Source organism: Solenopsis invicta, chromosome 14, assembly GCF_016802725.1.
Source record: "Solenopsis invicta isolate M01_SB chromosome 14, UNIL_Sinv_3.0, whole genome shotgun sequence".
In the NCBI taxonomy this organism is placed as follows: Eukaryota; Metazoa; Arthropoda; class Insecta; order Hymenoptera; family Formicidae; genus Solenopsis; species Solenopsis invicta.
This window is the reverse complement of record NC_052677.1, coordinates 4,016,071-4,043,407: the sequence shown is the minus strand read 5'-3', so window position 1 is coordinate 4,043,407 and position 27,337 is coordinate 4,016,071. Positions and strand designations below refer to the sequence as shown.

The 27,337-nt window shown below is 34.7% G+C and overlaps 3 protein-coding genes across 6 annotated transcripts; 2 read left to right on the top strand and 1 right to left on the bottom strand.

Moving 5' to 3' along the window:
- The first annotated feature begins 7,299 nt into the window (after positions 1 to 7,299).
- On the top strand, positions 7,300 to 8,761 carry LOC120359533 (101 kDa malaria antigen-like). 2 transcript variants are annotated; one of them, XM_039457376.1, is made up of 2 exons: positions 7,300 to 7,999; positions 8,369 to 8,761. In XM_039457376.1, exons 1-2 carry the CDS (start codon positions 7,978 to 7,980, stop codon positions 8,638 to 8,640), a joined length of 294 nt encoding a protein of 97 aa, XP_039313310.1. In that variant the 5' UTR covers positions 7,300 to 7,977; the 3' UTR covers positions 8,641 to 8,761. The 2 variants fall into 2 exon arrangements, with proteins under 2 accessions (XP_039313310.1, XP_039313311.1); XM_039457377.1 differs by having other exon boundaries at positions 8,362 to 8,761.
- On the top strand, positions 8,586 to 9,139 carry LOC105206473 (leucine-rich repeat extensin-like protein 3). Its single transcript, XM_026142176.2, has 2 exons — positions 8,586 to 8,636; positions 8,810 to 9,139. The coding sequence occupies exon 2, from the start codon at positions 8,822 to 8,824 to the stop codon at positions 9,092 to 9,094; it is 273 nt and encodes a 90-aa protein (XP_025997961.1). The 5' UTR covers positions 8,586 to 8,636; positions 8,810 to 8,821; the 3' UTR covers positions 9,095 to 9,139.
- Positions 9,140 to 12,232: 3,093 nt separating this feature from the next.
- LOC105205445 lies at positions 12,233 to 27,129 on the bottom strand. Of its 3 annotated transcripts, none has more exons than XM_039457195.1 (11): positions 26,924 to 27,129; positions 15,444 to 15,631; positions 15,225 to 15,374; positions 15,004 to 15,135; positions 14,778 to 14,912; positions 14,515 to 14,595; positions 14,224 to 14,313; positions 13,351 to 13,455; positions 13,051 to 13,262; positions 12,565 to 12,724; positions 12,233 to 12,461 (listed from the first exon to the last, which is right to left on the bottom strand). In XM_039457195.1, the coding sequence occupies exons 1-11, from the start codon at positions 27,109 to 27,111 to the stop codon at positions 12,355 to 12,357; spliced, it is 1,548 nt and encodes a 515-aa protein (XP_039313129.1). In that variant the 5' UTR covers positions 27,112 to 27,129; the 3' UTR covers positions 12,233 to 12,354. The 3 variants fall into 3 exon arrangements, with proteins under 3 accessions (XP_039313129.1, XP_039313130.1, XP_039313131.1); XM_039457196.1 differs by having other exon boundaries at positions 13,444 to 13,455; XM_039457197.1 differs by lacking the exon at positions 26,924 to 27,129 and adding an exon at positions 16,031 to 16,362.
- Between the last annotated feature and the right edge of the window lie 208 nt (positions 27,130 to 27,337).

The following is a 27,337-nucleotide window of genomic DNA, read 5'->3' as shown; positions in this document are numbered from 1 at the left end:
TCTAGAATTTTACCGGTACTTAGGAGAAGACGCTTCTGATTTTTATAATTATCTGTACCATCAGATAGATACTTACTGCTAGTATCAAATTTGATGCGTCTAGTATTTTGCCAGAACCATAAAAAAATGCTTCTGATTTTTATAATAATCAGTAACATTAGATTTAGAAACTTCTAACTGTTTGTTTGCTAATATTAGTATAAAACAAACGTTTTATTTATTGAGATATCAATGAATTACATATATTAATATTTTAAATTATTTTTCAAAGATAATAATGCAGCACATTTTTTATCGTGTTGGAAAAGGTAATAATTTATTGCTTTCTATAATTTTTATAAAGTGTTGTCTCATACACTTTACATGCTTGGAATATTTTACATTACAAGGATTATCTCCTAAGGCTACAGTTGTGGCAAAAGCTGCGGAATATATACCACAACTTAGACCATCAGGTTGTGTATCAACTTTTTCAAAAATTATATCACTTTGTCTTATTTGTGGATATCTACAAAGTATATAATTTTTTTCTTTGGCCACTAATTTATCATACGTACAGCCAGGTATACTATCATATATGTGAAGTTTGATGCCATCAAAAAATATACATCGCCAGTGTTCAATTCCCTCTCCAGTCCATTGATTTTTTCCTCCAATTATTTGTAAGCTCTTATTACTCTGACTAGCGTCAATATAATTAAGACATCCTTGATATTGCACACTTTGCGTTTCAAAAAGAGTAGTTTCTCTTACAACGCGTAAAAATGAATCTAACGATTCATCGGACAATAAGTTGTTAGACAAAACATTTCTTTTTACACACTGTATAGGAATATTAATTTCATCTAAATTTATTTTTTTTGTTGCCTTATCTTTTTCTGTTATATCTTGTTTGTAACTCGTTTCAATATATATGCAGTCATCATCCTGCTCCATATCTTGAACAATCATAGTAGCAGTTGCCTTTTCTATAGGCACAATGTTAGATGACATTTTCTTTGTTTCATTGATGACATTTTTCTTTTCCATTGTATTTCGTTGCGTGGTTTCTTTACTCTGAATTTGTTTAGCTGCTTTTTCTTTTGCTTCGTCGATATAGCTTGGATTTCTAATTGGCATATGCCTATTATAGCGACTGTCCAAGATTTCTGGAAGCATACATTCATAATAGAAACGTGTTAGGAAAGGCAACATTTTATTTTTCCAAAAAGCATCGTCTCTATTGACATGTACTATCTTCATGCTTTTTGGTGTCCAAACAGCAAAAACGCAATATTTTCGTTTTGTAATATTTAGCTGACCTTGAACTTGATAATAATATCGATGCTTTTCATTCATTTTATGCGGATTTTTTTTATCAAAGATACCTTTCAAACAAGATATTGTCTCAATGGCTTTTTCCGCCGTAGTATTTTCAGCCGACAAAGGGCATTTAATTTCCACCAGACCATCTTCATCAATAAGTCCGTCAGGTGAAGCACCTAAGCATGGATTTTCAGTATCAATAAATAATCCACAAGGTTTTATTTCTTTCTCTAATTTTTTACTCAATTCTTTCCTTGCCATTTCTTCATTTTCACGACCATATGTCATGGCTGCGGTATCAATAAACGAAGGATATAGAATGACTTTTACCGTTGCTGCGCAAGACGTTGTTGGCCTCAAGCGACATACAATTCCAAAATTGGATGCCGTCAACATTTCTCGTTTCAAAGATAACCATAGTTCTGATTCGCTTTGGTTTCTTGTATTGAGTTCAATTTTTTGCCAGTCTCTCGCATTTTCGGACAATTTTTCCAAATGATTTTGCCGAAGTTGTTCGACCATATCTGGTGAAAGATCCGGTTTCTGTGATTGGGGACCATAATGATGATCGGTTCCTGATTCTCGTTTAAATTTTTTAGGTCTTCCCTGTATTTCTCGAGATTCTTTGTTTTTTGCAATTTTTATCTGTCGTTCTTTTTCCAATTTTGCAGCAACAGGCGGAACAGTTTTACCCATGCTTTTATGTAATTCCGTAAGTACTTGTTGCGTATTATATTGTACAACTGCTCCCGCAACTCTGGCATTATAAGAGCCTCGTTTACCAAAATTAATTCGCTTTGCACCAATTTCTTTGCAGATTATTGAATTGAGCGATTCTGCAGGATTGTTGGTGTGATTGAATATTAGGCTTTCGGAATAACAGCTGAGATACTTAAATGCATTTTCTATTTTTTGATATAAACCATGCATTTTTAGTAGTGGTACGTAATTTTTTTCCACATTATCATTTTTCATACATTTTAGACCGCGTGCTTCGCATCGCTTATGTTCACCAAAAATATGGCTGGGAATGTTTAATATATTTTTTTGTAACTCCGCAGCTTTAGAATGTAGAGGTTTTTCTTCTGTCCTTCGTACATCAATTGCCATATTTATTTCTTGTCGCATTTTTAACCTTTTGTTTTTCACAGTATTTCGCATTTGGACAAACCCACGCGGTCTTTGCTCTTTTGGATGATTCATCTTTATTGCAGTATCTACGTGTTTAAATAAATTGCGAATCTTATGATTTTTGCATTCTATTTTTTTTACTGATACCATTTGTTCGCGGTATGGATGGCTGTCACGAATTCTTTGGAAAACGCTGCTATCACCATCGGCAATAACCGTTTTGTAAATTAATCCATGCATTTCAAGGCTACATTTGAAGCCTTCTGGAATTATATCGCTCTCCATACTTGTGGAGCTTGCGTTGCGATCAAAATTCTTATAGCATTTGTGAACTTTTGGTTTGATATATTCTCGCTCTATCATATCACATGTACAGCAAAATTTATTTCGGACATCAAAATAAAGAATCTGTTTAGTATGATATCCAATTATGGCTGCCATTCCAGAAGGAGAGTTGTAAGAATTGCCATATGATCTTTTCATCCAACTACCGTCTACTATAACGGTTGTTACTCCATAACCGTTTATAATATCGTTTCTCTCGAAAGCAAGTTGTTTTTCAGCTTTACCAGCTTTAATCATATTTTCCATGGCTGTTTTTTGAAAATCCTCTACTAAAATATCTCTGATTTTTATGTAAGTTGGCTCACTCATGCAAGCAATATTCATGGCTGCACATAGCTCTTTCAGCTGAGCATATCCAATTCCCATTGTTATAGTTCCAGCTACAGCAGCTGTATTTATATCTAATTCTTGCGAATTTATTGATTCTGACCATATGTTGCCTTCATAATTACACATTTGGCACTTGAAGAACAACTGCGTCAGCAAGCCACGGCGATGATAACTAATGAGTTTCCAATCCTTGAACTGGCACTCTATTCCTTTTGCATGGTTATCAAAAGTTCTATGAATTTCATCCCACACAAAACTAAAATTGACAATGCAACGTCCTTCAGGTTTGTCTTCTTGGATACGGTTTATATCCAATTGGCCTGAGTTATCGATAACAAAAGTGTTGTTATCTTCGCATTGTTCGACAATCAGTTCCATCAAAGAAGACGCTTCTGATATTTTTTCAGTACCGTCAGAGCAGATGCTTCTGATTTCTATTTCACTACTATACGTACCTTTATTTTTTAACACATTTTTATTTGCTTCTTCGCCTAGTCTCTTTAACATGTGCCGCCTGCAAGAGAAAAAAATCATATTAATATGCATAGTAATAAATAGAAAAATTTATTAAAAAATAATGATATAAAATAACATGACGGAAAAGATATGAAATATATATATTACAAAAACAATCGTAACTAAAGTGACACAAAAAGTTTACACAATCCTTTGTTAAAGAAAAAAAATTCAAGAAAATGAATAAGCTACAGCTAAAGTTTAAGAATAAATAAAAATATTGATAAAAAAATCATTCTGTATTTTTGTATCAATGTATATGTTGCGCATTTTTGTAATTGTCTTTTTGTCTTTCGTATATACTATGTAAAAGACACTCATAATTTTTATTATAAGTACCGTCTAAGGAAACGCATCTGATTTTTATTACAATCAGTACCGTCTTGAGAGACACATCTGATTTTTATTACAATCAGTACCGTCAAGATAGACGCTTCAGATTTTTATTACAATCAGTACCGTCAAGATAGACGCTTCAGATTTTTATTACAATCAGTACCGTCAAGATAGACGCTTCAGATTTTTATTACAATCAGTACCGTCAAGATAGACGCTTCAGATTTTTATTACAATCAGTACCGTCAAGATAGACGCTTCAGATTTTTATTACAATCAGTACCGTCTTGAGAGACGCTTCTGATTTTCACTACAATGAGTACCGTCTAAACAGACGCTTCTCATTCTTTATCAATATCATTATAGAAAATTATAATTACAATTATAGTTATACAAATATAATATATATAGTTATATACTATACAATGGACTATGAGTATATGCATATTATTATGCGAATTAGTTTTGAATTTTGTATAAATGTCTCTCTCTCTCTCTCTCTCTCTATATATATATATATATGTATATAGTTATTTAACAAAGGATTGTGTTCTTATATTTTTCCAAAATAGTACAAACAAATTATTTAGAACATAAATATGAGAAATATATTTAAAAAATTAATCATAACCAGACCAAAAATGATTTCTACATTATATGTAATTTTCACTTTGATAATAAATTTGAGTATTACGTGTAAAAAAGATGTAACATAAAAGATATATGTACCAAGAAGTTGAAAACATTTGGTCCTATGCCATTTAAAAATTAGATTTGAATTGCTTACACTTACTTTTCAAGCCATCCTTTTTTCCGGGATAACCTGGCAACAGATGGAGGCTTCTTGTGTGCAGAATGTACACCCATTGTACACTTGTATAGCACAACTTGTCACTACACGAAAAACTTTGCCTAAACGTTGTCTGGACACAACGTTCTTTCATCGTTACTGTGTAGCGATTGATTTCCGCGATGCTTATGTTTTTGTTTCTTTCCGCGCTTCGCGGTTCACTATCCTTTTCTCTCTGCGTGCGTTCGTTTTGACGCTCAGAGTGTTGTGTATGTGTATTCATGTTTGATGAATACTTACACAGCTCAATATTTCATAATATGCACTTTTATATTTTTATTTGGTTGCGGGTTGTTCGTGCCCTATGTATAACATTATCTGTGATAAGTCTAATTGTATTGCCAGATAATGTTATAACATTTTTATAAATTTCTCCGAATTAAAATCATGTATTTGTAATGCAAATTATTTTAAAAAGTAATTTTTTAAAGAAATTTACTAGTTTTATTATTCACATTTTGTATGATAATCAATAGAATTTTATCTAGTTGTGACACTCAATATATTTCCCCAAATATTATATTTCAGCAAGCTATTGAACATTATAAAAAAAAGCAAAAGCGGTTTATAAAAAAAATGTAAATATTTTGACACTATGTCATTATATAGAGGAGAAGAGGGTATTATGGCTATTGTCGACAATATGGTATCCCTATTTCCGTTATTAGGTGACGTAACAATTGCTTATAGAGTTATTCGTTTAGTAGCCCGCCGTTTTTTAGTGGTGCTAATATGCCAATACGTAATGACTAACAATTGTTATAAGGCATTCTTACTTTTGAGCACTTCTAAATTTTTTCAAGGTACACCTTTTAACTTTAATTACTCATACTTTCTCATTATTTTTAAACTTGAGTGTTATCATACGAATGTACGTACACTTGAGTGTTGTTTTGTTATTTACCTTTTTATTCAGCTACACACATTTCGAGTTATACAAAGTTAAAACAATAACATGGAATTTCATTAATATGGTTTTTTAAGCGAAATTTTTATATCAAAATATTTCTTCGATAAATCGATTATCATTCTAGAGAGCGGTATTTAGAAACATTAGAGACATTATTTTATGCTTGTTGTTTCATGTTAAATAGGGATAAAATGATATTTCTAACAAAATTTCTAATGGTATTTCTAAAGTTTCTGAACACAAGCAAATTCTAAATTAGGAAAATTCTAAACAATGGAAAATTAAAAATATATAATTTTGTAACAAGATACTGTGTTTCTTTTAAACTAAACTAATTTTTTAAAATTATTTTTATAGATAGCCATATTACAACCACTTTTTTTCTGCCATCGATTATGCAGTACATTAGATTTTTATAAATCACGTCCTAAATAATAAATATCTCATTACTTTGAGCTTAGAATCTGTCAAACAACACTTTGATGAATGTAATCGTTCAAGTTTCAATAGAAATTATTAATTATGAACAAAATGATTCAATAAAATGAAAATGGGTGCCATATTACCCTCTTCTCCTCTATTAATAGTAATATTTCTCAAAATTTATTGTATTCATATATTCGTATTACAGTTGCAATTATTAAGTTTATAATGTAATAATAACTAATCATACTTTAATTAAACAAATAATATGACCATTATAATGATTTATGTTTCAATTTATAACTTTATAGTTGCAACTTTTGTTATTTTTTTTATTTTTACTATTGCTAATAAATAACCTGATAACAAAATGCGCGCGTAGTGAATTCACAGAGCGCGCATGCCGTGCGGATTGTCTGCACGGTGTGAGCTCACGTTTTCTGACAGATGCGTCAGTATATTACTACGTTTATATGGCCCGACTTACGCCGAAGTTATAACATCGATGTTATAAAACTGGCTAATCACGAGTACTTCTCAGAAGAATGAAAAGATTGTGATTAGTTAGTATTATAATATCAATGTTGTAACTTCGGCGTAAGTGTAAACGTAGTATATGAGAATTATATCGGTCGCACGCGTGCGGTACTCATGCGTGCAAGCGATAAGAACTTCAACTGCGTTCTCCAAATAAGACTCATATTGCTTGCATGCATGCATACAGCACTCAAAATTGCCCATTTTTTTATGTTTCAATGAGCACAAATTATTTCAATAATGTTTGTAGAAACATTGTAAAAACTTTTGCAATAAAAGTTTTTCAACTTTTTTTTTACGTTAAATAAATATTTTCCCAAATTATTATTTCAAATATTTAATTGATGTTACATAAACGTTATAAATATTAAATAAATATTTTCTCTAAATCAGTATTTTAAATATTTAATTAATGTTAAATATTTAATAAATATTTTTGTTATAATAAATTGTGTAATGAAAAATTAATATAAATGTTAAAAAAACAAAATATTGTGTGCTGATTGGGATACTTTGCATTATTTTATATATCAATGTTTTTTATTTTTTTTTAGGATTTACAATTAAAAATTAATAATATTATTATTTACAATATCTTTAGTAAAAGCATAAAAAGTACTTGAAAAAAATGCACAATGATTGGAAGTTCATATAATATTTTGTTAATTTATTAATTTTATATAATATGTGAGAGGGACTTGTTTGATTACGTTGCGATTGAGCACAGCGTGCTCCCATCACATTAGGAGGGCAGCATGATACGTTCTTGTGCGTACACTCCGCGCTGACGCTCGGCTGCCGCATACACGCGAAGCCGCGCACGTCGTGTTTCCTTGCAGCGCGGTGGAGGTCGGAGTGCGGGCGGACAGTAGTGGGGAGCGTTTCAATAGCGCATCTTTCTCGCTTGACGTTGGGTCGAAAGAGAAGACACGAATCGACATGTTACCATGGAGAAACTCAAATAAGAGAAATTTAATAACTATAATGTCTCTATCATACTTTAATTAACTAATGATATGACCAATGTAATGATTTATTTTTTAGTTGATAACTTTAGTTGCAACTTTTGTTTTTATTTTTTTTAGTTTTACTATTGCTAATAAATATATTGTATTAGAGGTCGTTCATATTGAATATTAGTTCGTTTACGTATATTCACCTAGGTGGCGTTCAAAATGCTATTCCAAAGCAAACTGCGGGAGTTAGTTATCTATTCACTTATATGATTTGTGATAGGCTTCGCCGCGTGATCTGTGAAAATATACAATTGCAGTGAACAGCAGAGAAGGGCAAAATGCCAAGAATTCCACGCAAATGTAAGTATTATATAATACAAATTTATAACACACACACACACACACGAGAGAGAGAGAGAGAGAGAGAGAGAGAGAGAGAGAGAGAGAGAGAGAGAGAGAGAGAGAGAGAGAATGAGTGAGTGAGTGATAATTGTACATTGTCCGACGATTCGTTCCGTGGGGCGCTCCTCACGGTGTAAGGAAGACGTGGATTTTTCTCGATCGAGCAACTATTTTGTACCGATCATATTTTAATCAGCTGTTGTTATACTTCGCGTTTCCCTTGCCCTGCGAGAAACGAATGCCAAGGAACAAATAATAGTCGGACAGTGTACAGCAGGCAAAATATGTAATTATTTATTGTTTTCTTTTTCTTGTTACAGCGAAAAGCGACGGCGCCACGCCCGAAAGAAATGGTACCGATGGTACCCCTCCTCGAACACCCCTCTCGCAAAGAGAAGAAAGAGAAGAGTGGAGGGAGGAAGAGAGGGAAGGAGGAAGAAGAGGAGGAAGAGGGGGAGGAAGAGGAGAAAGAGAAGGAAGAGGAGGAGAAAGAGGAGGAGAAAGAGAAGGAAGAGAAGGAGAAAGAGGAGGAAGAGAAGGAGGAAGAGGAGGAAGAGGAGGCGGAAGAGGAAGAGGAGGCTTCCTACATAAAAATGTAAGTAATTTATAGACACTTGTATAACTGTTTGTACTGTATGTCCGTCCATTTAGCAAACTAAGTTTTATGTCAAAATGACATACACATTTTGATGTAAAAATGACAGTTCGCTATTTGGATCTGTTTATATATTTTCATATATATTCATAAAATATATTTTTTTGTTGCAGCAAGTCAACCAAATGGTGCGACGGGCTATACAGAAGGAAAGGAGGCGGATGTATGCTGGAGGATACGCGTATCAAGCGTACGTTCCTCCAGCATACGCAGCACCGCCTCTTCCGCCGCCGATGGCGATGCCAATGCTGCCACCGCCGCCGCCGACGGCGATGCAAATGCCGCCACCACCGCCGCCGCCGACGGCGATGCAAATGCCGCCGCCACCACCGCCGCCGCCAACGCCATATACGTATGGATACGGTAGTAGTTATTACTACCGCTATCCATACATATAAATATATTATATATAAAAAATTATGAAAATATATATATATATATATATATATGTATACAAAAATATAAATTGTTTACTTTATTTATTTCTCTCTCTCTCTTTCTCTCTCTCTGTTTCTTTTTCTCCCTTGTTCCTTTTAAACATATATACACGCACACATGCACGCACATACACATACGCACGCGGCATATACATGTAGGCACGCACGCTTGCTCGCAAAAGAAAAATACACTTCCACGCACGCACACACACACTTGCATCCACGCTTACAGCACGTACGCATACAGGACATAAGATCAGTTTCATGTGAAAAACGAAAAAAAAATTTTTATTTGGTACGTAGAGCTGCTGTCACATGATGACAATATTTGCTTAGTGTGTAAAATCTATGATATATATACACAAAATAACACCTTATTCCCCTAGGGATAATATATGCGAATAATATCCTGCAATTAAAAGTAAGATTGAAAGTCTAGAAAAAAAGATTAGCTCAAATAAAATTTTTATAATTGCAAATCCAGATACAAGACGATGAAAAGAGGAGTCTCATTGCACGCACGCTTGCACGCACGCATTTTGTAGAAATGTACTTGCAATTTTATTATATGCATTATATTGCATTACAATATTTAAAAATGTATGCAATGAGGTACATTTGGGAGAGAAAAAGCGAAAATTCGTAATTGTAAAAAGTGTATACATTTTTAAACACGAACAGACTTAGATGTCTAGCCAGTCTGGCGATATACGAACAGTCTTACATGACGATGGCGGCACCATCTATCGCAAGAGTCAGCAACTATTTTTATAGAGAGACTCCTCTTTCATCGTCCTGAATCTGGATTTGCAATTATACAAATTTTATTTGAGCTAATCTTTTTTTCTAGGCTTTCAATCTTAGTTTGAATTGCACGATATTATTCGTATATGTTATCCCTAGGGGAATAAGGTTTAATTTTGTATATATATATCGTAGATTTTGCACACTAAGCAAATATTTTCATCATGTGACAGCTCTACGTACCAAATAAGAAACTTTTTTTCGTTTTTCACATGAAATTGATCTTATTCCTCTAGATTTTGGTGCGTACTTTAATTCTATAAAAGAGTTTTGCGATTCTATAAAGCCAATTAAAAAATTAGTTAAAATAAAAAATGTCGGTAAAACAGACGACTTTAGAATCCCCTTAAGGGGATACTAAACTTTGTCCTTTTTTACCGACAGAAAACGATTAATTTTCTGTCAAACTTTTCTTTTAATTGCAATTATTAGATTTCAAAATCCTTCTCTACAATTAAAGTATAAACTTTAATGTACCTCACAGCACGCCACTTTATGCCGAAAACGTTAAATTTATATCATTTTATCTAATCATAGTCTTGTATGGCATCCAGAGCTGTCAACGAGTGGCAATATTCGCTTCGTACAAATATTTGACGGTCTTTTCCTACAAAATGAGTGTGCAGTGAGGTGCAGATTAGACGCCAGAACAACGTAAAATTTTCAAAATTTGGCTTAGAAGTCTAATATAAAAGATTTCTTTGACAGAAAATTTGTGAGCACACATACGTCTGATCTCGATATATCACAGCTGATCGCAGCAGAAGAAAGCAGACAATTAGTTGCCCTGTATTTTGACAGATAGCAGTGTTCAAGTCGGACGAAGCAATCGATCTGTTTATCGATCGATTGGATTGAATCTAAGCTAAGCGATAATAGGTTAGGTTTCCTGTCAAATTTAACTGTGCAAGCAGATTATCTGCTTCGGCTTGAACTTTTTGGCATTCTGCATTTCGAAATTCACTGCTAGTATTACAAATCTATAGTTCCATATACTGTAGACGTTATGTACACTCAAGGACTTTGATTCTGTCCATGGGGAAATTTTCCAAAATGAGAAGTCACCACTTTCTACATTCTTGCAGTTCATGATTAATGAAACGACTAGAGCTTATTGGTCGTTACGTTAATCATGAACTGTAAGTATGTAGAAAGATAGCTTCTCAGTTTGGAAAATTTCCCCATGGACAGAATCGAAGTCCTTGGGTGTACACTGTAGATTTTCAGTAAGTGAATTTCGAAACGCAGCCCTTTGCATTACCTACTCTCTAAAACTGAATCAGTGAAATTTTACCGATTTACAGTGCTATACTTGTGTCATTAGTAAATATTGTGTCATTAGTAAATATTCACTATAATTGTGTCATTAGTAAATATTTACTATTTTTCAGTGATACATTACTGACAATGAATAAAATACTTATAAGTATATAGTAATATATTCAGTGAAATAAAATAGTTATAAGTATATTACTGAAAACAGCTAGACTATTCACTGTCTGTCAATGAATAATACACTGATTTCATTTTAGAGACCCACACAACACGAAGTCGACTATGAGCCGACTTTAAGCTAACTATAAAAGGCAAGAGTTGACTTTTAAGTCAATCTGTCAGTCGACTGTGAGTCGACTGATAGTAGACGAATGTCCCAAAAGTAGTTGACTGTCAGTCGACTTTTCAAGTTGACAATATGTTGACAATATGTTGACAATGTGTTAACAATATGTTGACAATATGTTGACAATGTGTTGACAATATGTTGACAATGTGTTGACTCTAAAATGACAATATGTTGACAATAAGTTGACTCTAAAATGACAATAAGTTGACCGTCAGTCGACTATTACTAGCCAAGCTAACGAAAATTGACAGGTTAGCGAATACTCAGCTATTGGGTGGTTTACGTCCCACTTTTTTGACTTATTGGACATTGATAAGTACAAGATATAATTATCAGTGTTCAATGAGTTTAAAAAGTGAGACGTAAACCATCCAACAGCTGAATATTCGGCAACTTGTCAATTTTGGTTAGTTGGAAATTTATAATAAACTTTAGTTTTTAGAGTAGCACAATAAATACGTTTAAAGAATTAATGCGTTTAAATAAATAATTATCCAAAGATCGTTTAACTCGTGTGTAAATTTTTAATTTGTCACAATAATAATTTTATATAAACTTTTCAAAATTTTCCATTTTTAGTTTTAATGTGATTTATTGTGCTACATATATGTATATAAGGATAGGAATAAATAAATCATATATAAACTTTATTAATAAAATTACATATATTATTTTATCTTGTATATATTATTATATATTTTATCTCTCAATCACCTTGTAGAGCGAGAGAACATGAACAATTTGTCCTCGTTATTACGAGTAGAATGACGCATCTATTATTAATTAATAAAATTTATTTTTTTGAGAGCGATCTAATTCTATCGCTGGCTCGTCGCACCCATTCTTTCATATATCCTTCCACTTCGGCCATTGTCGTATTTATTGAAATCATAATTGCTTCTAGAAAAAGATGATAAAATAATGGAACGGTTAAATGCGAAATGAATAAAACAAATAAAAAGTATATTGTGTAAATATGAATAAAGTAAATGAATATATGTACCGATAATAACGTCTGAAATTTTAGTTTTCTTTAATGCTAATCTATTTTTTTGACCTGTCCACGTATAAATTTGGGCCAATTCATCTGTAATTGTTTGAGACATGACATTTCGCACTGTCTTACTGACAGTATCTCCGCCAATCTTTGACATTTTTTTTACCTATAATACAATAAATATATTTTGAATATTAAAAAAAAACAAAGATATATATTTCTTATAGTGTGCTTTGAAGCTGGATTTTCCAATTTAGCTTTTTATATAATACTAAAATTTATAAAAGAAGAATGCCTAATTATTCAATTATGAAACATAAATTACAATAGTTAAAATAACTAAAAGATCATACTAGTTTTGCTTTTATTATTATAGTTTTGTTATATTTTTATATTATTGTAATTTTGTTTTATATTTCATATATTTTAGTGATATTTTATGTTGATATATCTTTATAAAAGATTTAAATTTATAAATTATAATAGACTTACGAATTGTCGTTGAACGTCATTCTGCATCAATTGCTCGTTGAAATTATTCAATTCCTGTATTGTAGTAAGAGGAAAATCTGGTAACAAGTTATTGTTATTTTGTTCGACTGGATCGGCTTTATCACCTCCTTTATTTTCCAGCAGATTAATGATGCGGTTGAGCTTATGCTTTATTTTTGCATTTACTTGTAAAAATTTTAGTCGGCATGCATCTGAAGGACAAAATAATTTCTTTATTAGTAAACAGAACGCAATTCTATAATATAAAAGTAGCAGTGAAGTAAAAGCAATAGAACTTACCACAGCAAGATGTATGGTCTTCATTTATACCATTATGAACTGGATTTTGAATTCGTACATTAATCGGAATATTTGATATTACTCGCGGCCTACCTATTGAATCTTCTATAAAACAACAAAAAAATTTATATTAATTTTTTATATTAAGGGAGTAGAATGTCACTATCGATATCAAAAGCAGTTTGTAATTTTGATTGCGACTTCAAATATTACACAAAAACGGAAAATCCTTTTCGTGATAGAAAATAAATTGTTCAAAATGGATATATACAAGTCTCGATTTTGCATTTCTGATGAAAAGTTACAAAATATATCTTTTGATTTCCAACACACATAATTTAAAACTTCTGAGTAGTCACCGCTGCCAACATCAAATCACAACATCAAAAGCGAGAAATGACACGCTGAGACGGTTAAAAATTCTTACGTGCCATTTTTTAATAAAAAGATATTTTTATGAAATAACATAAATCATTTTAACATATTTTTAAAATTGTCTGAAAACTGTTTTTAATACACAAACCGTCAAATGAATGTCAATAAAGTACGCCTAGTTATGTACATAATGAGGCACAATTTTACAAGTATGTTTAAAGTGATTTATGGTCTTATTTTATCAAAATATCTTTTTATTTAAAATAGCACGCAAGAATTCTTAACCGTCTCAGCGTGTCATTTCTCGCTTCTGATATCACAATTTGACGTTGACAGCAGTGACTACTCAAGAGCCGTAAGTGACATTATACGTTATCATATTTGCCACTATTATAAATTATGTAGGCGTTCAACAACAGATTCGACTCTATTTATCAAATTCATTCAATTAATGTTATTCTTTGTAAAGTTTTAACATAATTACAATTGATAATATACCTTGTTGCGTCTTCTTTTTTGCTTCATAGAACTTTATTCCTGTATTGTTCGGTTTTTCAGGGATACTTAATTGTATTTCTTGTAGCGGTCCTAACAGGAAAATAAAAAAATGTGAAATATTTTATGTGCAATAATCTTGAATTAAATAAAAAAAAGAATTAAATAAAAAAGAAGAAAGCAACATATATCTAGATTAACTTTTAAAATGTATATATTGTATAATATATAATGTAAATCTTTCTAAAGATTTTTTTGGGACGAAATCACGCGATGCCAATTGCTTATATGTACCTTCTTTTCTGTCTTTCCTAATTTCTTGGGACTTCATATAATTTTTATGTGTATCTGTATTCTTCATTTCGTCTGTATTTTCTGAATAAAAATAAAAATGTAAATATTACATATTGGAAAACATTAATGCTTTTTTTATTTAAGTAAATTATTATTTTAATTCAGTTGAAGTTGTCAATATCGTAGAATTAAGTACAAACAATATATTTAAGGCTACTGAATATTTTATACACTTCGTGTTTAATCTAGTTTTAATGTAATACCTGGTACATCTTCTTCATCAAAGTGTTCGTGCGATGAATGCGATAATTCACTATCTTTCTCCAGATCATCCAAGGAATTGTTGCATTTATCATACAAAATAGAGGCATGTTTTCTCATTTTCTCTGATCCGTATTCTATGCATTAGTAATAACACATGTTAAAATTATTTTTGTATTATTTATGCATCATTGACAATATTATGCATTTCGTGTAGAAAAATCTTACCTGGCTCAATAGAAGAAACAGACTTTTCAATTGGTTGACTATAAGATATATGCTTCTCTTTTTTTTGCGGAACGTAATTAGAAGGCGCGTTTATATTTCCCTTATTCTTTTCTCTTTTCCTTCCTTGCTCATCTAGAATTTTAAAAATTATACATTAAAAATTACACTAGTATTCTGGATTATAACGAACAAAAAGACATATCCTGTACGAACGTAAATACCTTCATCCGTTGATGTGTCGCCATAAAACTTTCGTTTTCTAATCAATCTTTTTTCTTTGTCAACGGTTGTCGACACAAATATGTTTTCATCATTTGATGTTGACAATTCGCTCACAGTTTTTTCGACTGCTCGTGCATTACTGTAAGTATCTGAAAGAAATTTTAGAATATATAATACATGTGTTAACTGTTGCATTTGTTGCAAATCATGACACTCACCAAACGGTCCAAACTTTTTCTTGAATGACAGTTCGTGCCAATTGTCTAACGGAGTAAGCTGTTTATGACACGCTTTAGATACTTCTGTATGCTTTTTGGGTATCTTGAAAGTACTTTGATCGAAATTGATCCATGACGATGGCACAGATATGCAGTACATATCATACAATAAAACATAATACTCCATTCTGAAAATAATATATAAGTTATAAAATATACATATATAAGTTATAAATTAAAATATACAAACATTTATTTTATAACTGCACTTTATAATAATGTAAAAAATAAAATATAATTTGTAAATTAAGTTGTAATGGATTAAACAAAACACAAAATATTAATGTATTACTTAAAATATATGCTAATAATAATAACATAAAATGTTGAAACGCGTAGTCAATCGGGTGCCATCTAAAATATACTAACAAAAAATACAAATAAATTAATACGTTACACATAAAAATATATCATAAAATGTAGTACAATAAATAAAAAAATATATATGCAGTCCTTAAAAAAATGCATTCAAATGTGCATAACATTAAAATATTGTCGCAATTTATGAATAAAATTGAATCATATACCTTTCTCATTAGCGCGCTATCAGGAAGTATAGAGGTAGTAATAATTTCTAATTTAATGCTACAATGAATGTAACAATGGCATACAGCACCATGAGTCTTCCCCGAATGGAAGTTGAACAGCTTTATTCGAAATTTCGGTAACTTCCCATATCATTAACTGGGATAAATTGTTTACAATATACATATCCATATTTTCCGATAAACATGGGTACAAAGATAATGAATTTTTCGTTAAAAACTTTCTTGCAATTATGACGGCAGTATCTCCGTTATAGCAAATGTGTTTAATAACAACAATTGTATTATCTTTTAGATAACAGCAATTGTCGGGTTTCTTAGCCGTCAGAATAAAGTCTTTGAATTGAATTACACAATGTGCTCTTTTGCAATTTGCAGGAAGAATTTCTCGAAATTCCTTCTTCAGTATGGGATAAATGGATTCATTGTCAGTAATTTTAAGTTCGGTATTTATTTCGGAGATTCTGTTGTACAGCTGCTGTAGTGGCTTTTCAGCTTTTCGGAGCATTTTCTTTATTGTCTGCATGTAATTTTCATAAGGAAATGCAGAAAAATTATCGAGTGATCCATATTTGAGTGCGTCTTCGCTTAAATGAATTAAATTGTGTACGTTATAAATAATTGAATCTGCTCCGTATAACTCTTTACAGATTTTCACAAAATGTATCAACAAATCTCTGCTATATTCATTGTTGTGTAAGAAATCGGTTGAATGACATAGTATGCGAATAGCACAATGTAGCACATTGAAATGTCGTAAATTATCTTGCGACAGAATACCATGCAGAGCAATTGGTCCTACGTATAGAAGAAACAATCGCAACTCAGTTGCTTTCCATCGAGACAAGTCATCCAATGATCGTGGTTTTCGAGGAAATTCCTTTGGTATCCATTTTGAAATAGCAATTAATTTGTCAGATAACTGCGTTATTTTTTGACCACTCAGTTTTGACGTATGATATCCATTTGTCCACAACTGTAACAATTTCTTTGTGACTCCCAGACACACTAGATGCATATAATCAAGAGGGAAACGTGACACCATAGGCAGTATGGATTCTAATGGAGACGTATTATTATGGTGCTCTTCTTGCAATCTATTTTTAAAATTTTCATCGGTGCGAGGAGGTGAATCAAAGTCTAAGAAAAGCATGCGACGATTATCAAACGTGCCTTCTTGCATACACTTGCCACATCCAAAAAAGGCATTGTGTGCTTTAGTGCCTGTAACAAATGATCTGGCAGGACTATCGCAAATTACGCATCTTATTTTTACTGCATAAGTTTTTCTACGGAAAGCGATTCCTGTGCGTTGAAGTTCACGATACTCTTCGCAGAAAGGAGCCAGAAAATCTGTTAAAGATTTCGGTTTTGTGTACCCATAATAAGCACTAATAATAAAAGGCGTGAATGCTTTATTTCCGTAGATCTTTCCCAATATCGGCCAAATTTGACTTTTGCTGCTCTTACTTATTGGCAGTCCATCAATATTCAGATCTATTTCAATTACGTTATTTTCATTTTCATAATTAGTACGTATCAATTGATCAATTAGACCGTTTTCCAAACCGTAATGAAAATTACTACCTCCGCTGGCTGAAATCTTGATAGAGTTAAACCTGGGTGTTCGTAACAGTGTTCTTGCATCCTTTGGTAAATCGGCATGGCCGCATATGCTCAATTGACTCAAAAGTTCCGACATAGCACTGTGTGAAATGTTATGTTTCAATTTCCACGAACGTAACCAAGTAGAAAAGTCTTCATTTTTGTACGCATTTTCGGAAAAGTTTCCATTACTCTCATTTATAATATTTTCTCGATCGTGAGACATTGAAATATTATCGGATCTATCGTCATTATCGTCACTATCGTCTGAATTATCAGCAATGGATTGGTAAAAATTAGAGACCAATTCCACATTGGTACGGACGTTAGCTAGAGTATTTTTTGGAGAAGAATTTGTTTCCTGTTCTTGTTGACTTTCGTACGCCTGCAAGCGACGATTTTGTTGCCTTGTTGACAATTCACGAAAAGATTTCCGCATCTGTTATAAATGTTATTATTATTTATTATTATTATTACTTTAAAAGATTTAAATTGAAAAATCTCCGTTCCGTCCAAGCCGTATAGATGGCTCCCATACACATTCATGCAGAGAATTATATAAGATCAACGCCTTCAGCTTAGTTGGTAACATCAGTTCCCGTTAGATTACTAAAGTTTAAGCAGCTAGGGCACGGAATACCGTTTGGATGGGTTATGATACCGTGGGGTATGATACCGTATGGCGTTGACAATAGGTCTAAGATATAGAAAAAGTGATGTGATTTAGTTCCGCTGTGGCCATTGGCCAGGGCATTTAGTTTACTGCAATAAAAAAAAAGTATCACATAAGGGGACGCGCACGCGCGAGAAATTAACAATATACATATACGTATTTGCGATAGTTACAATAAGCTTGCTTTATATAATAGTGTTCTTGATTTTTACACATTGGTGTTTCCCGCAGAAACATTTAACCCTCAAAGTGCACACTTTCATTTTATACCTTTAAAGTGCACAATATGTGCGAATTGGGATTCGAGATTTCTAACTTAACATAATTTTAAGAAAATAAAAGAAATTTAAATGTAAAACCAGTGTTTTTTATGTAAAATTTTGTCAGCAATCCAATTGTAATATGTACAATTTGATAAACATTTATTTCTTACCGATAATGCGTGTTTTTGAGAAGTACAATTTTAAATATCAATTTCTTTAAATTTTGCGATTTTGCATTAGTGTGCACTTTAAGGATTAAGTAATGGTACATTATTCAACAAGCGCGGGGATCAGCGATTGACCACGAGTGGGGGGAGGGGAGGGTGGGCGCACGAGCCGGAAGGCGAGTGCGACCATCCCCTCCCCCCACGAGTGGTCGGTCGCCGTCTCGCACGTTGTTGATCATAGTATTTTGTGAAATAAGCGCAGAGGAAGTAGCCCGTAATGGGCTACTTTCGCCGCACGTATGTTACAAAAGTTTTACTGATTCAATGATATGATATATCAAAATGAAAAAAAATAGAAAACTGTGTTAAATGTATCACAGAATATACTGTATCGATTCGTATTTGATGTTCCAAGTATAAGATAATTAATAAAAATGAGAGGTACAAATGAAACAAATTACGAGGAGAGACAGCATGTTAAGATATGGAGCAAATTTTACAAGCAATTATATAAAAACAAGTGTAATTTAACTTAAGTATAAAGATTCAAGGTTCTCGGATTGAATATAACTAATAACTAACAAGGCAAATAAGAGCTGTATGCGGATGGATTTGTGCATGAATTAAATTTTAATTTTAATGCACAAATCACAATATTTCTTGGTATTTCACAAAGTATTAAAATTAATAGATCTCAATTTTGAGATTTATTTAATAAAAAACCCTCTACACCCCCTAAACATGTAAGCGAGAAAAATATCGAAGCGAAAGTCTAAGTCGGAAATCGAATCCGAGACCTTATCGTTTTCCGGACGACTGTTCTACCAACTAAGCTGCTTCAAGTGTAATTTGTTATTACAATTTTTATTGTATATTATATACATATTATATTATGTATTATATAAAAATTAAGTTATGCATATACTTTATAATAAACACAATAGTGTCATGCACATGATGAACACACAGTAAAGAAACAAAAAAATACCAACAATGTAGCAGGTTTAGAAAAGAAAGTTAAGAAGAATAGTTTATAATGTGAAATATTAAATGACGCTGAAGCTAGCAGACGGACTTCGCAGACGGCCGCCACGCGACACGCTCGATGCAACGGTTCTCAACTTTCGCTCACAGCGTCTGCTGCTCTCACAAATTTTTCTAAGGAACTTTAACAGCATACATTTTATACCACTACACAACAGTGGTACAAAGTGATATTTTAGGTGTAACAAAAAAAACATGCTAAAAACATCATATAAGATGTTCAGAGAATTACAGGCTGCATTCGGAATTAAATTTCTGGAAATAAGTTTGTACTTCGACTTCTAAGAGGGCCCTCTCAGAAGCCGACTTATAAACAAATTTATTTCCAAGACATATGACAAAAAGTCGTTCAAGTTAACAATTATTTATTTATATCTCAGCTTCTGAGAGGGTTCATTTGTTAAAAATTCACTGGTAACTCTCTAATGTCATTCCGAAGGTGTGTGCAAATTATAAAAAAATGAGCCCTCTTAGAAATCGACATACAAACTTATTTCCGAGAATTTAATTCCGAATGCAGCCTGTAATTCTCTTAACATCTTATATGATGTTTTTAGCATGTTTTTTTTGTTAAACCTAAAATGTCACTTTGTACCACTGTTGTGTAGTATATAATATATGTTAAAGTAGTTGCTGTTAAAGTAGTTGCTTAGAAAAATTTGTGAGAGCAGCAGACGCTGTGAGCGAAAGTTAGTTGAGGACCGCTGCGTCGAGCGTGTCGCGCGGCGGCCGTCTGCTAAGTCCGTCTGCTAGCTTCAGTGTCATAAATATTAATAAATATTTGAAATATTGTAGGAGAATAGATATCGGACAAGGATCGAGGGATCGAAGATCGATTGTTATCGGTCGATAATCGTAATGACCTTATATGTTGTCGGAATTTGGAAGAGCGCGAGCGAGCGGGAGTCCGCTGTGAGTCGCGAGCCGAGACAGTGCTCCGTGTCAGAGACAGAGTGTATAAGGACAGAGTAAGAGATAAACAGAGACAGAGTGCGGAAATTCAGAGTTAGCCACGAGTTCGTTTTTCCTTTTACGTGAACTTTTGCAAGAGACGATTGATATTATTAATTCGACTGAAGCGACAAGATTCGCTCTATACGTATATGTAACTATTTAAATCGCGTATTTGATTAAATTGCGACATTATTAATAACAACTACCTTTAATCATTATATTTATTTCTATTTTATCCTTCTTAAAATCATATTATCCTACAATCTGGGGGCTCGTCCAGCGATAAAGCTCGTCCAGCGATAAGGCTCGTCCAGCGATAAAGCTCGTCCAGCGATAAAGCTCGTCCAGCGATAAGATTCGTCCAGCGATAAGGATCGTCCAGCGATAAGTGCCGTAACGCATATTATATTATATTACATATTACATGCGAAAATCGTTGGAATGCGAGAACAGTTCAACGCGCGTCGTTACACAGTGATATCGGACAAAGAGACAAACACGAAAACAGAGTGTTGTGTACATAAGTGACTCACAAGGAAATTTCGCGAGAGACAAAGACACCTGTTATTGTGTAATATATTGTGAGACTTATAAGTGAGTTGCGTGCAAGTCGCAATGGACAATATTCAGCATGCAATAATGAAGGATCCGACTAAGTACAAAGTAGAGGCACTTAAGGAAATGCTAAAAAGACATAATCTATCGACGGCGGGAACGAAGAACGAATTGATCTGTCGTCTGATGGAGGCTGATCCGAATGGCGAGTGGCTACGCGAGGATAACGAAGAGTCTCGCGATCGGCGTGGCGATGCGGAGGATGTCTCACAGGCTAGCGTTTCAAGGACGCAGCAAGGTACAAGCGCACGACTATCGGAAATTGAGCTTTACGAAAGAGAGAGAGAAATAGCGCGACGCGAGTTAGAATTAGCGCGGCGCGAAATAGAGATGTTGCGACAAAATCAGCGGATGGAACGCGTGGCAATTAACGAAAATCAAAACGCTAACAATGATATCGTACGAACTCAATCTGCACAATCAAAAATAAATGTAACTGCTATCGCGGATTTACTCGGTTATTTTGATGGTAAATCAGTGCATTACGAGACATGGGAAAATCAGATCCGTTTATTGAAGACAACGTATAAACTAGAAGATGATACGGCTAGACTAATAATCGCTATGCGACTGAAGGGCAAAGCGCTGGAATGGATACATTCGAAACCGGAATATGTTGCGATGTCGTTCGACGCTCTTCTCGGTGAATTGCGGAGCATGTTTCAGCACCGTCAGTCCAAGATGGCACTAAGGAAAAAATTCGAGGACCGGATGTGGAAAAAAGAAGAGACGTTCCATGAGTATGTCCACGAGAAGATCATTACCGGAAACCGTGTTCCTATCAACAACGACGAGATGCTGGAATATATTGTCGAGGGCATACCAGACGATGCGCTTCGAAACCAGGCACGTATCCAAAGGTTTGACACAGTGGAGGCGCTTCTGAATGCATTTGAAAAGGTAACCCTGCGAGAGCGAGGTGCGTTTAACTCGGCAAAATTTGAAAAAAGAAACGGTGTCGCGAATAGAGAGGAGAAGACTGAGAAAGGTGACGCGAAAAGAAGGCCGACAGATACAGTTAGACATTGCCATAATTGTGGTATGCGAGATCATCTGGGGGCAAACTGTCCGACTAAAGATCAAGGCGCGAAATGCTTTGCATGTAACGAACGCGGACATATTGCGTCTAAATGCCCGAAAAAAGCGGGAACTTCGAAAAGCTGTCTTACCGCAACGCGATCTAGGAACCAAAAATATGTTAAAGACGTTTCGATCCAAGGTCATCAAATAAAGGCATTAATAGATTCCGGAAGCGATCTTACACTGATGCGCGCGGATGAATACGTAAAATTAGGCTCACCGCGATTGAAATTAGGCGGAATGCGATTCCGTGGAGTGGGATCAGATAATAACACGACCCTAGGAGAATTCGAGGCCGAAATTCGTGTTGACGAACACAACTATTCCGTGTGTATACAAGTAGTCTCGGACACGTTAATGCGACATCAAATGTTATTGGGAACCAACTTCTTGGATGCTGTCGAGGTCAATTTCAAAGCAGGAAAAATTTCCATTAGTCCGTTACAAGAGTCAACATGCGAGAATAAGCATTCGATACCGGAAATATTTAATATAAATTTGACACACGCGGATTTTGAGATAAATCACGTGGACGTGACCGGCGCGGGAAATGCGGAGCAAAGAGCATCGTTACAAAACCTTATTGAAAATTATAAGCCGAATAAAGCGCGCGAAACTAATATTAAAATGAAACTTATACTAAAGGACGAAGAGCCAGTCTACCAGTCTGCCAGGCGATTATCTCCGTCGGAAAGAGAGGAGGTCAACGCACAAATCGACGAATGGCTTGCGGAGGGAATTATTCAGCCATCGATATCGGAGTATGCCAGTCCTGTGGTATTGGTCCGGAAGAAGGACGGGGCGGCCAGGTTGTGTGTGGATTATCGTCATCTAAATAAAAAGATTCTCAAGGATCGGTATCCGTTACCGTTAATAGAGGACGAGATAGACCTATTGCAAGGCGCTCTGTTGTTTACCACGCTTGACCTGAGAAATGGTTTCTTCCACGTAGCAGTAGAGGAGTCAAGTCGAAAATATACGGCTTTTGTTGTCCCTGACGGACACTACGAATTCTTGAAGGTTCCGTTTGGCTTGTGTAATTCGCCGGCCGTATTTCAAAGATTTGTTAATTTAATTTTTAGAGACCTGATACGAGAAGGGATAGTGATGGCGTACATGGACGATTTGATCATTCCTTCAAATGATGTTGATATCGGACTGAAGAGGCTCGAGAGAGTGCTCAAGGTTGCCAGTGAGGCTGGCCTTGACATCAACTGGAAGAAATGCTGCTTTCTACAGACGAGAGTGGAGTTTTTGGGGCACGTTATTGAGGCGGGACAAGTGCGCCCATCCAATAAAAAGACTGAGGCAGTTCGACGTTTTCCGGAGCCGACTAATGTTAAGCAGGTACAAAGTTTTCTGGGCTTGAGCGGCTACTTTAGAAAATTTATTCCAGGTTATGCTGCAATAGCACATCCATTGTCGAGTCTGCTGAAAACAGGCGTAAAATTCAATTTTGGCGCGGCAGAGAAGAATGCCTTCGAGAGGTTGAAGAAGATGCTGAGCGAAGGACCAGTATTAAGTCTGTACCGGGCGGGAGCAGAGACTGAGTTGCATACGGACGCTTCGGCGCTTGGATATGGTGCAATATTACTTCAGAGAGGCAACGAGGACAACCTTTTTCATCCTGTTTATTATTCAAGCGGGAAAACGACATCGGCTGAAGCTAAATACCCGAGCTACGAGTTGGAGGTCTTGGCTATAATAAAGGCGTTGAAGAAATTTCGCGTTTATTTGCTGGGCATCACATTCAAAATCGTGACCGACTGTCGTGCTTTCACGTTGACAATGAATAAAAAGGACCTGTGCGTACGGGTTGCCAGATGGGCATTGCTTCTGGAAGAGTTCCACTATACCATAGAGCATCGTCCTGGAAAGAGCATGGTGCATGTTGATGCGCTCAGTCGTAATCCGTTACCGGCGTGTTTGGTTATCGACGAGACAGACGCTGGGTTGACAGCTAGGCTCAGGAGAGCTCAAGAGGAAGACGATGGTGTGAAGAGGCTTCGCGAATTAGTTTCTCGCGGACAAGCACAGGAGTACACGTTACGAGGTAACCTACTGTTTAGAGAATCCGATGGTGATCTACAGCTTGTGGTACCAAGAAGAATGCAGGCGCAGATTATTCGTCGAGCACATGAGCAAGGCCATTTTTCGGTGAACAAGACTGAAAGTTTAGTAAAGAATGACTACTGGATTCCAAATTTACGACGAAGAGTCGAGGAAATTGTGCGCAATTGTGTTGCGTGCATTCTAGCCGAGAGAAAGCAAGGAAAGCAGGAATGTTTTTTGCATCCCATTGAGAAGGGGAAGGTTCCGTTGGATACCCTGCATATGGATCATCTGGGACCGTTGCCGTCGACGAAGAAGACTTATCATCACATTCTCGTAGTTATCGACGCTTTCTCCAAGTTTGTGTGGCTCTACGCTACAAAGTCTACGAGTACGCATGAGGTTTTAACGCGCCTGAGGAAACAAGCGGCAGTTTTTTGCAATCCACGACGGATTGTCACTGACCGAGGAACTGCTTTTACATCGAGCGAGTTTGAGGAGTACTGTAAGGTACAAAACATCGAGCACATTTTAATAACAACAGGTGTACCGAGAGCGAATGGACAGGTTGAGCGAGTCAACAGAACGCTCATACCGCTACTGACCAAGTTGGCTGCTCCAAAACCGCATGAATGGTATCGGCACCTTGATACAGCACAGCAGTATCTGAATGCTGCACCTCATCGAAGCTTAGGTTTATCTCCGTTCCAAGTGCTTTTAGGGACACATCCGAGGTTGAAGGATTGTCCAGAAATTAAGGAGATATTGGAGAAGGAGCGACTGGAGTCTTTTCAAGACGCCCGAGAAGAATTGCGAGCTGAGGCGAGGAAAAACATCGTCAAAATGCAGCAGGAGAACAAGCGGAGTTTCGACAGGAGAAGAAAGAAGCCTAGAGATTATCGCGAAGGAGAGATGGTCGCTATCAAGCGCACTCAGCGAGGCCCAGGGATGAAGCTTTCTGGCAAGTTCTTAGGACCATACGAGATTATCAGAGTCCTACGCAACCATAGATATGTGGTGCAAAAAATTGGTGAGAGTGAGGGTCCAAGTCGGACAACGACGTCGGCTGACTACATGAAGCCATGGGTTAGCGAGGACGATCATGATTATTCTGAAGATGATGACGAGGTTTCCGAATGACGCAGGTCGAAGATGTACATTCGAGGGCGAATGTAGCAGCAGGAATGGCCGAGCTGTAGGAGAATAGATATCGGACAAGGATCGAGGGATCGAAGATCGATTGTTATCGGTCGATAATCGTAATGACCTTATATGTTGTCGGAATTTGGAAGAGCGCGAGCGAGCGGGAGTCCGCTGTGAGTCGCGAGCCGAGACAGTGCTCCGTGTCAGAGACAGAGTGTATAAGGACAGAGTAAGAGATAAACAGAGACAGAGTGCGGAAATTCAGAGTTAGCCACGAGTTCGTTTTTCCTTTTACGTGAACTTTTGCAAGAGACGATTGATATTATTAATTCGACTGAAGCGACAAGATTCGCTCTATACGTATATGTAACTATTTAAATCGCGTATTTGATTAAATTGCGACATTATTAATAACAACTACCTTTAATCATTATATTTATTTCTATTTTATCCTTCTTAAAATCATATTATCCTACAATATTAAACATGCAATTAATATCTTCGTATTAATTATTGAAAGTAATGTCATTTTAGAAACAATCTAAAAACAGTTACAAATAAGGTATGCAAAAATATAAAAATTCACAATGCAAAACAAACTTCAATACCTGCGAAACTCAATCAAACTTTATATAAGGCTCATATATATTCATAATTCGTTCTTATACTTAAGATCGTCTTAAGTACAGTCTTAAGATATTACGAGAGAAATAAAGATATTACCATTTCATTGATTGAATGAGATTTTAAAATGACCCAAGATCACTCTTAAAGACGATCTTAAATATAAATTCGGACTATAAATACCAGTTATAGTTATATATGCACACAAACGGGTGACACTCTTTTGGACACAGCACGATTGGACACCACCACTCACAGCGCTTGACCAGTGGAAAAACTCTAGGCATCGGCCGCTATGAGTGGTGGTGTCCAATCGTGCGGTGTCCAATCGTGCGCACCCCCACGCAAACTGCACTTACATATAAACAATTTAACATGTACATATACTTTTTTATAAAATAATATAGAAAAACATAATAAAGATTAATGATTCTAATGTATAACAAGTAAAAAATAAAAAAAGAAGCAAAAAAGTATAATAAACAGAGTACAATTAAAATGAGTTTCTATATTTATAAATTTATAATTATACAAAGATAAAAGCTGAGATTAAAATTAAATTACGTTGTGCAAGTATTGTGCAATGTACTTTTCTTTTAAAAAAACATGATAAAGAAAATAATTAAATATATGATGAAGAAAAAAATTACCTTACCTTAAAGATTGTTCTTTCCGTATAACAGAAAATAGAAGAGTCAATAAATGTGAGCGTATAAGATATAAGTCCTTCGCATCCAACCAGAAATAGAGTATAAATGTAAGCGCAGATGATATAATACAAGTCTTTCGCATCCAATCGAAACAATACCATGAGGCACAAATGTGATAAAAGATCTGTAACATATATAAATTCACAGTAAAAGAAATACAAATAAATAGATATAAAAATATATTAATCTTTTATAAAATCTGTTTGCGCAATCAATTTCTAAAAACTATTTGGGCAAAACTATAACGTTGACGAATTATTTATGTATAACAAGTATATTTGCAAAATTAAATTTAGAAATTGTTTGATAATTGAAAAAAAACATTTTCAATTACATATTTATATTGTAACCGGAAAATC